Source organism: Gambusia affinis, linkage group LG03, assembly GCF_019740435.1.
Source record: "Gambusia affinis linkage group LG03, SWU_Gaff_1.0, whole genome shotgun sequence".
In the NCBI taxonomy this organism is placed as follows: Eukaryota; Metazoa; Chordata; class Actinopteri; order Cyprinodontiformes; family Poeciliidae; genus Gambusia; species Gambusia affinis.
This window is the reverse complement of record NC_057870.1, coordinates 31,993,418-32,007,664: the sequence shown is the minus strand read 5'-3', so window position 1 is coordinate 32,007,664 and position 14,247 is coordinate 31,993,418. Positions and strand designations below refer to the sequence as shown.

The 14,247-nt window shown below is 47.1% G+C and overlaps 2 protein-coding genes across 3 annotated transcripts in view; both read left to right on the top strand.

The window, feature by feature from the left end:
• Nucleotides 1-1,313: 1,313 nt before the first annotated feature.
• prdm12b (PR domain containing 12b) lies at nucleotides 1,314-6,810 on the top strand. 2 transcript variants are annotated; one of them, XR_006370255.1, is made up of 7 exons: nucleotides 1,314-1,996; nucleotides 2,776-2,841; nucleotides 2,960-3,084; nucleotides 4,282-4,437; nucleotides 5,495-5,609; nucleotides 5,723-6,262; nucleotides 6,417-6,803. XR_006370255.1 is itself a non-coding variant. In XM_044112363.1 (6 exons), exons 1-6 carry the CDS (start codon nucleotides 1,753-1,755, stop codon nucleotides 6,205-6,207), a joined length of 1,191 nt encoding a protein of 396 aa, XP_043968298.1. In that variant the 5' UTR covers nucleotides 1,314-1,752; the 3' UTR covers nucleotides 6,208-6,810. The 2 variants fall into 2 exon arrangements, 1 of the variants encoding a protein (XP_043968298.1); XM_044112363.1 differs by having other exon boundaries at nucleotides 5,723-6,810.
• Nucleotides 6,811-8,285: 1,475 nt separating this feature from the next.
• Nucleotides 8,286-14,247, top strand: part of c5 (complement component 5) — a 29,414-nt gene continuing 23,452 nt past the window's right edge. Inside the window, exons 1-14 of the mRNA XM_044111098.1 lie at nucleotides 8,286-8,442; nucleotides 10,715-10,910; nucleotides 11,347-11,500; nucleotides 11,581-11,651; nucleotides 11,729-11,826; nucleotides 11,905-11,987; nucleotides 12,059-12,149; nucleotides 12,231-12,339; nucleotides 12,441-12,573; nucleotides 12,647-12,762; nucleotides 12,975-13,163; nucleotides 13,353-13,556; nucleotides 13,631-13,843; nucleotides 13,931-14,080. Coding sequence (XP_043967033.1) covers nucleotides 8,375-8,442; nucleotides 10,715-10,910; nucleotides 11,347-11,500; nucleotides 11,581-11,651; nucleotides 11,729-11,826; nucleotides 11,905-11,987; nucleotides 12,059-12,149; nucleotides 12,231-12,339; nucleotides 12,441-12,573; nucleotides 12,647-12,762; nucleotides 12,975-13,163; nucleotides 13,353-13,556; nucleotides 13,631-13,843; nucleotides 13,931-14,080 — 1,875 coding nt within the window. The 5' untranslated portion in view covers nucleotides 8,286-8,374. The remainder of the gene's footprint in view (nucleotides 8,443-10,714; nucleotides 10,911-11,346; nucleotides 11,501-11,580; nucleotides 11,652-11,728; nucleotides 11,827-11,904; nucleotides 11,988-12,058; nucleotides 12,150-12,230; nucleotides 12,340-12,440; nucleotides 12,574-12,646; nucleotides 12,763-12,974; nucleotides 13,164-13,352; nucleotides 13,557-13,630; nucleotides 13,844-13,930; nucleotides 14,081-14,247) is intronic.

Here is a 14,247-nt window from a genome sequence, read left to right as displayed (position 1 = left end):
GTTCAGGTTTTAGTTTCTGAAGCTCTGGACCGAACCCTCCTCCTGCCCTTGGTCGTGAGAAAGGTGGGTTCGGTTCGGTTCGTGCAGCTGACTGATGATCATTAAAAGGTTTTTAAAGCGGATTATTAGCGGCGCGCGCGCTGCGTCTGTCCGCCGCATGAATACTAATGAGCCGCTGCGCCACTTAATCGCGTTAGCGGAACAATATTATTGCGCCATTTGGGCTGATTCCCAGCCCCCCCTCGCCCCCCCTGTCTGTGCGCGTGCCAGTCACCTGCCGCTCCCTCCGCCTCTGACTTCCCGGCGTCTTTTCGGGCTGAAGTGGCTCGTTGTTGCGGCGGCGCGGAGCTTTTTGTTGGGAAGCTCATTAAAGCGTGTCCTCCTGCGGCCCAGACGCGCCTCTCCATTAAGGAACCGAAACGCCCGGATCCGCGTGCGTGGAGCCCCGCTCTGCGCCACGCAAAGAAAGGAGGGAGAGAAAGGAGGACCCAGCCTTTCTCACTCCAACGAATTGAAAAAACATTTGAAAATCTGCTTTTATTCCCGGATTTTCTCCCCTTTCTCTCCTCTCAGACTCCCGGGACAAAAGCGCCCGGTCCGGCCTGTCCGACTTGGTTCGGCCCGCTCCGGGGCGCACGGAGCTCCGCAGAGGCCGGCGGGACGGGGCCGGGGCCGACGCCGGGAGAGGAGCCGTGAAACCGGCCTGCAGGGTTCGGTGACCACCCGGAGCTCCTGGAGGAAAATTCATGATGCTGAAATTATTTTTGATTTTATTTGTAGGAACTTTTTAAGTATCCTATATTTATTTTATTTACTGGGATATAATATTTTACTGTGGGATTATAAAGGATTATTCTGAGTTTTTATTTGGTTTGTTTCGCCTGAAATTAAATAAATTTGAAATAGAAATAACTGTGTCAATTCATTTAAAAATAAATAAAAACCTGCAGTTAAAATAAAACTACACCGAGTTTCAAACATCAACAGGTTTCTGGATCCGGTCCGTTCAGGTTCGGTTCGGGTTTGTTTCAGGTTTCATTTAAAATCTGATTCTATTCAACATCCAGCGATATTTCAACGACGGGCGACAGGAATGTGTGTGTGTGTGTGTGTGTGTGTGTGTGTGTGTGTGTGTGTGTGTGTGTGTGTGTGTGTGTGTGTGTGTGTGTGTGTGTGTGTGTGTGTGTGTGTGTGTGTGTGTTCGGGGGGGTAATAAATGTTTAAAAGCTCATAAATACAGATCAGAGTGAAAGCGGGAATAATGCCGGTGTCGGGAGGAGGAGGATGATGAAGAGCAGCTGTTTCTCTGTAATCTGGCCTCTAATCTCATGTTCTGCTCCGTCACTCAGCCTGGATTCCAGCGCTGCTGGTTCCGGGAGGTTCTGCGGATCCATTTTCTGAAGCCCAGAGCATGACGGAGCCTCCCCCGGCGGGCCGGTGACCCCCGGTCAGTGCTGCGTGTTTGGGCTGTGTCTACCTGCTGGTCTGGGTCAGATCGACTCTTTCCGTCCTAATTGAGCGTGAGACCGCAGCGGAGCCAATGACAAGCCTCCTGCTCTTCCTCCTCCTCCTCTTCCTCCGTGGCTCCGGTATAAAGGCCCCCCCACTCTCCCTCAGCCCGGTTTTCCTGCAGAACCTCTCGACTCCTGCCAGCGCCTCCCGGGCTGCAAGCGGCTGGATCTTCTTCCCCGGTGAATCCAGACCGGGAGCTTCCGCCCAACTTCCGCCCCGGTCCCTCCTCTCCCCGCCGCCATGGGCTCCGTGCTGCCCGCCGGTTCCTCTCTGGCCCTGAAGCCGCAGCAGCCGCTCTCCCTGGCGGACATCATCACCTCGGACATCCTGCACAGCTTCCTGTACGGCCGCTGGAGGCACGTGCTGGGCGAGCAGCCGCCGCACGCGCACCAGCATCACCTGCAGCACGAGGAGCGAACCGGGCCGAGCGCGAGCCCCAGGACCGCCTTCACGGCCGAGGTGCTGGCCCAGTCCTTCTCCGGAGGTGAGAGAGTAGTAATAATAATAATAATAATAATAATAATAATAATAATAATAATAATAATAATAATAATAATAATAATAATAATAATAATAATAAAGTTAAAACATGGAACTCATCGCTCATATTTCAGGGACTTTAGATGAAAATGTAATTCCGTTTTCAATTTTAAACATCATAATTTGATCCATCCACCCAAAACCGAAGAAAAATATTTTCTGCTCAAAGTTCCGATCAATGAATTTGATCAGTTATTGAAACTTTTCTGAACATTAAGATGATTTTTCCAGCTCAGCGCGGATCTTCTCTCTGATTTCTGATTCATTTTTATTTCATTTTATCGTTTGATTCGTTTTGGTTTTTGATAAATTTCGTTAGAAATAATTCCAGAGAAAATATTTCACTTTTGTTTTGTCATTTTTATCATTTTCTGTCATTTTGACGGAATTATTTCTGTTTCTCTGCAGGAGTTTAGAGGCGGTTCGGGCTCAACCCGCCGCTCCGGTACCGGTTCTGTTCTTCTTTTCTAGACTTTGAATGTTTTTTTCTGTTTCTGCTGGTTTCGTGGACCGAACCGAACCGAACCCTGATAGTTCGGTTCGGTTCGAACTTTTCTTACAGTTTTATTCTTGTTTTTTCCAGCTAGTCTCATTTGGCTCCGAACCTCGGGAACTGGGTCGGGGTTCGGCGAGCAGCGGGAGGTTCTGGTGCCGCTGAGCCAGACCCGAGCCTGGTTCTGTTCGGAAGGAATCTGAGCTAAGTTTAGTTCTGTTTGTGTTCAGAGGTCCAGAAGCTGTCCAGCCTGGTTCTGCCCAGCGAGGTCATCATCGCGCAGAGTTCGGTTCCGGGTAAGCAGAACTTTTACCGAATATTTTATGTTTCTGTGAAACTAAGCAGAGATAATATTACACGCTGTAGAGGTTCGGTTCGGTCCGGTCCGGCTAATTGGACCCGTCTATGCTGCAGGAGAAGGACTCGGGATTTTCTCCAAGACCTGGATCAAAGCCGGAACCGAGATGGGTCCATTTACCGGCCGCCTGGTCTCACCGGAACATGTGGACCTGTACAAGAACAACAACCTGATGTGGGAGGTGAGGCCCGGCCCGAACCGAACTGAACCGGTTCGGTTCGGTTTGGTCCGTCATACACACCGTAACCTCCGGTTCTGTTCGCGGATTTCAGGCTTTTGGGAACATCTGAACACTTCTAGCAGAACCAGACAGAACCGAATCAGCTCCGGAAAGATTCTTTAAATGAGCCGAATCTTCAGCGGTTCTTCCCGCTGCAGCAGCGATCGGAACCGGTTCTGGACTTCCATCACATCCAAATATAAAAATATCAGTTAAACAAACAAACGGTGTGAAATTTATTTACAGGTTTTATTTTCTAAAAGTTTCTCTAAACATAAATAATAATAAATATAATAATTAATTTTTACTGGAGCCGAAAATCACAAAGAATCAGTAATAAAATCCAGTCATAATTCATAACTTTAGATTTGATTTTATTAAACATTAAAAACGTGTTTGACTGTCGGATCAAAATTGCGCAGAAAAAACTATAAAATATGAAATAAAAGAACATTAACTGTGATTTCTGTTTATAATAACAGAAATAATAAGGCTGCAGTAAAAATGATATTTAATGAGGGAATAAAACGGTCCAACAGAACCGCTGAGCGGAGAGCAGAACTCACGGGGTCAAAGGTAAAAGACTGAAGTGAGACTGAGAAGAAGAAGAAGAAGAAGAAGAAGAAGAACCGACAGAGAGACAGGAAGTGATCCGGGAACGAGACTCACGTGGGAACTAAAGACGGGAGAGAAACTCGGACCAGGAGAGATTTAACTTTAAACAATTCAGAAATAAACTATGCAACAGTTTAATAATAATAATAATAATAATAATAATAATAATAATAATAATAATAATAATAATAATAATAATAATAATAATAATAATAAAACTGTTGCTGTAAGGGACTGTAAATAATTATTAATAAAAATCTTTGCACATTTTACACTAAAAGAAAAACTTTTGACATTTTTAACTTTTATTAATTTCTCTGTGATTTTAGTGAAACTGATTCGTTTTATTAAAGATAAATAATGTGTTTAATTCATCAGAGGTTTGATCTTATTGAGAAAAATATTTCTATAATTCAAATCCAAACATTGTCTGGAACTCGAACCGCTCCACCATCGGTTCATTGGTTCCTGATCGGTTCCTGATTGGTTCCTGATTGGTTCCTGATCGGTTGCTGATCGGTTCCTGGTCGTTTGGGTCTCCAGGTGTTCAATGACGACGGGTCGGTCCGGTTCTTCGTGGACGCCAGCCAGGAGGACCAGCGCAGCTGGATGACGTACATCAAATGCGCTCGGAACGAGCAGGAGCAGAACCTGGAGGTGGTTCAGGTCGGCAGCAGCGTTTTCTACAAGGCGGTGGAGGTCAGAGAATATTGATCACTGATTATTGTCTGCAGCTCCAGATTAAAGTTATTCAGAGGTTAAACTGAAACACAAAATAATTTTGAGGTTTTTTTTATTAAATAAATAATAATTAGAATAAAACAAATGAAATGTTTTTGGAATTTAAAAAAATAATTTTCATCTTTCTGAGTGTAAATCCTCTAAGTCCAGAGGATTCCAAAGCCCTCCATTCATTCAATCATTCATTCAATCAATCACACAAAAAACTTCCTTTAAATAATTCAAGTCTCTAAATTGTTCTAATTAAATTTATTTTAAGAATTTAATAAAATACATTTGGTTGATTTTTTAAATTAAAAAAGAAAAAAATTTTTAAATGAAAAAAATATCTAAGAAAAAAAGTCAAAGTAAATTAAACAGCCTAAAGAATAAATTAGTGGTTAATTAATTTATAATTAGATCCTAACAAGCAAAATTTAATTAAATTATAAATAATTATTGACAACAGACGAAGAGAAATTTGCATAAAACTGAAATAAAATGATATAAAAACATTTTTACGGTGAAATGTTTAAAACTAAAAAGGTAAAATTAAGAGCAGATCCAGAACGTTCTCACCTGGATCGGATCAGGACAGGTGAACGCCTGGATCCGAAACGGTTCTTCTGCTGGTGCCTGGCGCCACCTGCTGGCCACAGATAGAAAAACACTGAAATCCTGAAATTTACTTGATTTGAAATTATTTAAATTCACCCAAAAAACATGTTTGGAAATTATTACTTTATCAGTAGAATATTTTTGAAATCACCCAGAGTATGTTCCAGCTTCACAATAAACTGATATTTGTTGTATTTTCATAATAAACTGATATTTGTAGTATTTTCATAATAAACTGATATTTGTAGTATTTTCATAATAAAGTGATATTTGTAGTATTTTCATAATAAACTGATATTTGTAGTATTTTCATAATAAACTGATATTTGTAGTATTTTCATAATAAACTGATATTTGTAGTATTTTCATAATAAACTGATATTTGTTGTATTTTCATAATAAACTCATGTTTCCTCAGACCATCCCTCCGGACCAGGAGCTGCTGGTCTGGTATGGAAACTCCCACAACACATTCCTGGGAATTCCTGGGATTCCAGGCGCCGACGAGGAGCAGGGAAAGAAAACCAAAACCGGTAACTTATCAATAGAGATGAGCTTGGAAGACATTTCAGAACCAGAACCAGAACCGCTGGTTTGGTTCTGGTTCCGGCAGGTCTGGATCTTCTTCTTCTTCTCCTGCTTCCAGATGACTTCCACACCTGTGAAGGCTCCTCCTCCTCCTCCTCCTCCTCCTCCTCCTCCTCTTCCTCTTCTTCCTCCGCTTCCTCCTCCAGTCTAGGGCGCATGCGCTGCGTCATCTGTCACCGCGGCTTCAACTCCCGCAGCAACCTGCGCTCGCACATGCGCATTCACACGCTGGACAAGCCGTTCGTCTGCCGCTTCTGCAACCGCCGCTTCAGCCAGTCGTCCACGCTGCGGAACCACGTCCGGCTGCACACCGGCGAGCGGCCCTACAAGTGCCACGTCTGCCAGTCGGCCTACTCGCAGCTGGCCGGGCTGCGCGCGCACCAGAAGAGCGCGCGGCACCGACCCAGCGGGGACGCGGGCGCGCCGGTGGTGGTGGTGGGCGGTCCGGGGGTCCACTCGCCCCCGCCGCCTCACCCCCCGCAGCTGACCGCGGTGCCTCACCCCGCCTCCCTGGTCCACCACATCCCCGCCATGGTGCTGTGAGCCAATCAGGGCCAGCCACGTGGTCAGCTGACCGAAAACATCTGCACAAACACAGGTCCAGTTGGCGTTGATGAGCCCGGTTCTGTTCGAAGATTAAAAGTCCAATATTAAAACAGAAACATCAAATGATGATCAGCGATAAAATCCTAGAAACAGAATAAATAAACTCGTTGGTTTATTGATTATTAATCATTTCCTATATTTATCAGGCACTCAGAGTCCGGACCGGTTCTGACCGCCCAGCTGCATGATGACCCATGTTCTGTTGATGTCGTGTTTGTGTTGCATGCTTCTGGTTCCTGTTAAAGGTTGTGATGTTACAGAGACAGAACCGCAGGTCCAAACATGGGAGGCTTTAAATGTTCTGAATATTAATGTGAAAAAGGTTCTGTCGGGTCTCCAGGCTCCGATTCTCCTGTCAGAACCTTTGAGATGTTTTGACCCAAAGTTACTGGACGTCGGTTCTGGAAGGTTCAGCTAGTGGAAGAACATGAGATGTTCTTCACGGCCTGAACTCTGCTGTCACTTTATTCCATTAAATGTATCAAACTTTAATCTGTACATAAATGATGTTTAAAGTCTTAATAAAGTTTTTCTCCTGGACTCGGCTCTCTGGACCATTCAAAGGTTCCACCCACAGAAACCAGAACAGAACCTCCAACACAGGATGACCGAGTCCAGTCCGTCTGCCTAGTCAAAGTCCGGTTCGGTTGGTGAGGTGTGAACACTAGCTGACCTCTGACCTCTGGTTCGGTTTGAATGTGAACGCCAAGCGGACCAGAGACCGCTCCTAAAGCAGGAAGTGGACTACAGCACAGGGCATTCTGGGTAAACACATCCAAAGCTAACATGCTAGCCTAGCGCTAGCAGCAGAAATGTCTCCTGGTCTTCAGCCAAAGACTAAAGAGATAAAATCTGACGCCTCCATCTTGTTTCCATCTGGTGAAGAAGGAAGTTGCTCTCAGTGTCTTCAGAGGTTTTTGTGTGGTTTCCTTCAGTGGTTGTTGGTGCAGCGCCCCCACATGCCAGGAGGGGAACAGGTTGGTTTGGGTCAGAACCACAGCAGCTGCAGGTGGAGCAGATGTTCTGGTTCCAGTAGAACCGGGTCCAACGGACCATCAGGAGGAAAACATCCTTAGAGGCGTCTCCTCTCATCATTCCTCAATCAAAAGGCTGAATCCAGCAGCCCATTCATTTTATTCAGGTTCTGGATGGTTCTGGACCCGGACAGAGACGAGGAGCAAATCCAGGTCCAGATGTGAGAACTGAACACCTGCAGCCTGAACCACAGACAGATGTTGGGAACATTTCAGTCCCCGACATTCATGGTTCCCCATGTGAGCCGATCCAGTCCTGTTCTGGAGACGTTCTGTCTCCAGAACAGGACTGTGGAGCTGCAGGGGAGAAATGAGTTCTGTGGTTCCAGCAGAACCCAGGGAGAACGTTCAGGTGGGAGAACCTCAGAACCTCCAGGGGTTCAACACCGAGAACTTTATGTTACATGAAAATGACCCAGAAGGACGCAGTGGAGGTCCAGTCCCAGACCGGTCAGGTCCAGGTCCGGTTCTGGTTCCAGGATCATTGTGGATTCTTTGAGTCGTGTTGAAAAGCATCTGTTGCAACATTTGGGACCCAGAGGGTGACGATCATTTTAAAGATATTATTAAAAGTCTGCAGAGGTCATCAGAGGTCAACAGAGGTCAACAGAGGTCAACCAGCCCTTCCATAGTTACTAAATCAAGCAGGTGTTTTTCCACTGCGCTACGTTTGTCCAGCTAACTTTTGTAGCTCAGTTGATTGATTGAAAATCAACTTGGATAAAACCAGGAACTGTTTGGTTCCCTGCTGGTTTCAGTCCAGGTTCTGGTCCAACTGGACAGTCCTCCTCTGGTCCGCTTGGTTCTGATCAGCCTGGATAAACATTTCCAGTTTCTATAAAGATGCAGAGAAAACCCAAACAGTTCAGTGTTTTTTGTCTAGTTTTTACAGCAGCTTTTCTCTGTCGGGTCGTCGGTGTTGGGCAAGACTGGAAAACACAGCAGGCTGAGTAAACTCACCTTTGGGACACTCAACCCGTCCCAGAGGAAAAGTCCTGCTGTCTGAGCGGATCGATCCCAACCCATAAAGAGACGCTCGGCGCCGCTGGCCGTCAGTCTGGCTGCTCAGGATGAAGCCGTCGGTCCTGCTGGTTTGGGTTTGGTCTCTGTGCTGGAGGACGGACGCTCAGAGACAATCGTAAGTGAAGCTCCTGTCTTCTCTGGTTTTCATTGTGGAGATAAAAGATGAAAATGATCAACCAGCTGCTGGGGGTTTTAGAGAAACTAAATGTGGAACATTTCAAACCTTCTGGCTTTAATCTGACACAAATCCTGTAAAACTGAATCTGTTGCAAAGAAAAATGTGAAAACCAAAGTCTGTCCTTTAACTGGACCAAGCCTTGGTGGCAGGAGTTCGGCCACAGCAACCCCACATCATGACGTTCACACCGCCGTGTTACACCGGAACAGAAAACGGTTCTGCAAGGCGACGCTTTGGTCCGGGCCGGTCGTCGTCTCCTGTAGAACCAAACCAAAACGGGTTGGAAACCCTGCAGCTCCTCCAGTGCTGCTGTCAGCCTCTTGGTCCCTCCCCCACCTGTTTCTGACTGCCTGTCTGAACCTTTCAGCTCATTACGATCCAACAACTGACAGGACTAAAGGAGGAAACTCAGCAAATGTGAATTCTTTTCCTGAAGGTTGGTTTTCCTCTGCTGCATGTCGACCTTCTTCTGGAAAGTTCATTTTTCTTCAGCACAGAAACAATCAGGAGCAGAAATCATCTGACGGATGGACCAGAACCGAGCCTCAGAGCAGACGATTCATCATGTCCACAGCTGAACCAGCCCAGCAGGGGGCGCTCACACGGGCCAGCAGGTTCATCTGGTGAACAAATATTTACAGCAGAATCCCAGAAAATGATCAGTGGCAACAAACATCAAAGTTCAGAGGAACTCTGTGGATCTCCATGACAACCTGAACCCGGCCCAAAAACACCTTAGAGTTTCCAGAACTTTTCCTTCTGTCCAGATTTATTCTGATGCTCAACATTTATTCCTTTTACTGAATCCTGCAGGTTTCTGGTCTAACTGGCCTCTGACTGGGAGCTTTAGTGCTGCATCCAGAGTCCTGGATCAAATCTACTCCGTTTGTCTAGAACGTTTGATGTTTTTGGAAAGTCTGAATGCAAATTTGAATTCCAAAACGGACTTAAAAACCGACCTCTGATCAGCCGGAAAACCTCAGCCTGGGTCCGGTTCAAGTGAACTCTAAAACGGTAGAAAACCTGTCTGAATGCAACCTGAATGGAGGCGTTTCAACAGCAGGAAGTTAGCAACAGTGCAGGGCATTCTGGGTAATGTCTGTCTGAGTGACAGGCTGCCACAGTTTGAACAGCAGGTGTCACTAGAGAGAAATGAATGAAGCATCGAGTGATGAACCTTTGGGTGAAGCAGTGGGCCGGGAAGCTTCATTACTTCAACAGGCTTCATTTGGCCACCACTGGCTCTAAGTCAGGGGAGTCAAAGTCCAGACGGCCAGTCGCCGTCCTGCAGGTTTTAGATGAGCCACAGGTACAAAACACTGGAATGAAACGGCTTCTATTCAGAGGCACATCTAAAAGTTTCAGGACCGTGGCCCTCGAGGGCCTAGAACATTGGCTGTGTTCTAAGTGCACCAGCCAATGTTTCCCCTGGAAACACGTGGTCCGCGGAATGAAATAGAAGGTCCCCCCACATTTGAATGTAGTACACTTAACCAAACACAAATGTACTAAAACTACCACATATTTAAACTTAATGTTTTATATTAAATACAATTTAACTACTGCAACCTTAAGCCAAACAACAGCAGCCAAAACAATAAACCAGATGCGGTCGCCTTGACAGAACTACACCATGTTTATAGAAATAAAGGAATCCTGTTTGTGGTTCCTGCTCATCCCGCGGTGGGACAGCCTGGTTTCGTGGACAGACTCCCGCCTGGTTTCGTGGACAGACTCCCGCCTGGTTTCGTGGACAGACTCCCGCCTGGTAACGGCGCCCGGAGGAGCGTCGCTAGCATTAGCGGCTAACAGTAACCAGTGACACAACCGCCAAAATCTGACACTGCTCCGTTTTTGTTTACTTTTTGTGAAGAAGAAAGTGGTTTTGTGTCGAATCCTTCAGTAGTTCTTGGTGCAGCGCCCCCACAGGCGACAGGGGGAACAGGTTTTTCAGTTAGTTTTAGTCGTTTGACTCAGTGCAGTGTGAATGCAAACTAGAGTTCTGAAAATGTAACAAATGTTGCAATTTTAGTCCCCAATCGAACCGGGTCTACTGGACTATCTGGTCTGAATGCTCCCTAAGTTTCATCGACAGGATTTCTGTGATTTATCATAATAAACCGATTCATAACGGAGTCCTGTTGGTGAACGGACTCTTCTTCTTCTGTGGTATTTCACCACCAGCAGTGATAGCATCTCTTTCTGTCAGCTTCCTGATCACAGCGCCCCTGTCGGTGTGCCTGGATGCTGTGGAGACGGTGTTTGTTCAGCTGTTCGGCTCCTCCACGGAGGAAACCGTCTACGTCTTTCTGAAGACTTCTATGGGTTCGGATCACAGGGAACTGTCCAAGGACTCCCTGCGGCTCAACAGCCAGAACAACTACCAGGGCGTCGCTAAAGTCCGGGTGAGAAATCCTCCTGAAGCACTCTGCATTACTCACCTGACTGATTATTATTATGATTTCTGTAAAATGTCCAGCAGTGTGGCGCTCAAAACTGTCAGCGTGCCGAGGAGAAGCCCAGCAGAGCGATGGCTTCCACTATGACGCTGACCTTATTAGACATTTGTTGTGTATATTTCCAATGTAAAGGACACATAAATGAAAAAAAAACAAGACAGACAGGTTTAAAGGGACAGGGGAAGTCTGCCTCCATACTTGCAAAACAAGAGCAAAAACAACTACAGAAAAACGAGAAACCATGGCAACAAACATGAAGCACAGATAACAACATCACTGAACAGCAGTTAAGACCAGATGTATTTAGTGGCAACCACAGCTCAACACGGAGTGGATCTGAAAACACCTGGGTGTTGATTCCAGTATTTCTGTGTCTCTTTAGTTGCTGCCACTTCCAGAGAATAAGGATTTGAATCACGTGATTCTTCATGTCCAATCAAATGGGATCAACCGTCACCTGTCCATCCCGGTTACCCGATCCAACGGCTTCCTGTTCATCCAAACAGACAAACCGCTCTACACGCCTCATCAGAAAGGTCGGCCGCTCTTGGTTCTTCACTCAGATTTTGGTTGACTGTTCAGGTTTGCAGAATAAAACTGTTTGTGATGTGTTCAGTCAAAGTGAGGGCGTTCTCCATGAACCAGGAGCTGAGACCAGCCAATCGCAGCGTCTTCTTAACTTTCAAGGTGAGCCCGATGAGTCCAGGACCATAAATGAGTTGACAATTCGTTGCCATGTCAATGAACATCTTTGTTCCCGACAGGATCCAGATCAGGTCACGGTAGACGTTGTGGAGATTGTCGATGTGAACAATGGAATCCCGTCGATGCAAAACCCCTTTAGGATTCCCATCAAACCAAAGTAAGGAAGACCTCTGCCGAGGCAGGAAGACCTTCGGGTGATTCCCAGATGGTTTTCCTGAGTTCTCTGTACTTGCAGGTTGGGAATTTGGACAATAGAAGCTTCCTACACAAATGATTTCACAACAAAAGCAAAGACAGATTTTGAAGTTAAAGAATACGGTACGTGTAGGAATTTGATATGAGCCCTGCTGATGGAGGCGATGATCTGTGATGTTCTCCTTCTCTGTCAGTTCTTCCTAGTTTCTCCATCCAAATGAACCCACGGACAAACTTCATCAGCCACAGTCAGTTCAGTCAGTTCCACTTCAGGATTTCAGCCAGGTGAGGCCTGATCTCCTCCAGCTGCTCAGACGTTCGACCTGAGCGGCCATGTTTACCCCGCGGTGCTCTGACCTTTGGCAGGTATCTCCATGGCGCCCCGGTGGCTGAAGGAGAGGTGTTTCTGCGTTATGGATACGTCAGAGAGAAGAACGCTCCTGTCATCATTCCCACATCAGTCACCAGAGAAAGAGTAAGGCACTGACACGCAGCAGTTTCAAAGACTTCTCTGACGGCAGTTGATGAGACTCCTGAGAGACACCTCCAACATGGGGTTGGCTTGTCTCCTCTCAGCTCTCTCCGACAGGTGAACTGGATGTGACCGTTAACATGCAGAAGGTTCTGCAAAAACATGATGGACTGAGAGACCTGGACAGCCTGGTGGGAAGCTACCTGTATGTAGCGGTGCTGCTGCAGGAGGACACAGGTACGCTGACATCATACCACCCTGAAACCAGGTCCTCACCTACTCACCGTTTGGACTGCATGTCGCCCTCCAGGTGGGATCACTCAGGAGGCGGAGTTTGCTACCGTGAAGTTCGTCAGGTCTCCGTACCGTCTGAGCCTCATCTCGACTCCGCCGTTCATCAAACCTGGACTTCCTTACAACATCCAGGTATGCTTCATGGAGTTCCACCTGAAAAGTGTTTAGCACCAGCTGGTCTGGGCTCCTTTTGCATGAATTCCAGACATGTCCAGGAAACGGACCTCCACTGAGGCGTTCCAGGTGTTGAGCTGTTCCAGAACCAGAGGCAACATCTGGTTGGACCTTCTGACTCCCCCGCGGCGCACACCTTGTTCAGCTCCACAGGCTCTTTGTCTCTGCAGGTGTTGGTGAAGGATCACCTGGACAAGCCGGTGAGCCTGGTGCAGGTGCGCCTGGTGGAGCGTCAGCTGATCTTGAACACAGGAGGAAGCGAGGTTATGTCCTGTGGGGACAGCAGAAGCAGTGGATCTGATGGCCTCTTGTATTTTATCTGCAACCCCCAGAAAAATGCAGTCAGGGCGCAGCTGAAGGTGAGGAAGATCGGTCACTGCAGAGCTGTGAAAAGTATTGACCCCTTTGAAGGCTTTAGAAAGTGCTTTCATATTCATTCATGTTCTGTTAACATGAGCTTGATGAACTGAAATGTTAGGTGGGACAAAAACAACAGATTTTTCCTTTCAGTACTCTTGTTGTAACTGGTCTGGTTGTTGTTGACCCAGTTTGAGACGGCGGACCCCGCCCTGCCAGCTCAGAGTCAGGCCAGTCTGACCCTGGAGGCCGTGGCCTATCACTCCCCAAACCAGCGGTACCTTTACATCAACACGCCCATGTTCGGCCACAGCCTCCTCGTCAGCCACTACGCCAACATCCAGGTGTACGCTGCCGCTCCCTCCTACCTGAACATCAGGACTCTCAACTACTTGGTGAGGAGGCGGTCACACACATTGCTTCCTCTGTTGCCATAGTTACTGATGGCTTCACTGCTCCTCCCCCGTAGGTGCTGTCTAAAGGGAAGGTGGTGTTTTTTAAGAGTCAGAACTTTGCCTCCAGCGTTGATGGAAGACAGAACCTGAACTTCCTGGTGACGACCTCCATGGTGCCGTCCATCAGGCTGCTGGTCTACTACGTCCTGGACGGAGAAGGAACGACGGAGCTGGTGGCGGACTCCGTCTGGATGGACGTCAAAGACAAGTGTGTCAACGGCCTCCAGGTGCTGCAGTCTGGCTGCGTCTCTGGTTCCACAGCAGAAATTCATCTGAAATGTGTCGGCGCCGGCTAACATGGTGTTGTCTGTCAGACCAACATCTTATTCCAGGAAAGACTCTACAAGCCAAAGGAGAACATCAAGCTGGACATCAGAACCAATCAGGGCAGCATGGTGGCTCTGTCGGCCGTCGACTCTGCTGTCTTCAGCCTACGACCCAATTACAGGGACCCCGTTTCCATGGTAACCATCAGTTTGACCTGAGCTTGTTTGTTGTGTTGCTTTGAGCGGTGCCGTCGGGCGGCACTCTGACAGGATGTACGGTGGCCCGCAGGCAGTGATGTCAGTAACGCGTTAATTTGTAACGCGTTACTGACGTTGGTCCACTATTTTCAGTAACCAGTAATCTA

Excerpts from the sequence above, each read along its gene's own strand:
- prdm12b (XM_044112363.1), top strand. The coding sequence starts at position 1,753 with ATGGGCTCCGTGCTGCCCGCCGGTTCCTCTCTGGCCCTGAAGCCGCAG. Across the intron at positions 1,997-2,775 it reads GGCCCAGTCCTTCTCCGGAG|AGGTCCAGAAGCTGTCCAGC; the intron begins GTGAGAGAGTAG and ends GTTTGTGTTCAG. Across the intron at positions 4,438-5,494 it reads TTTTCTACAAGGCGGTGGAG|ACCATCCCTCCGGACCAGGA; the intron begins GTCAGAGAATAT and ends ATGTTTCCTCAG.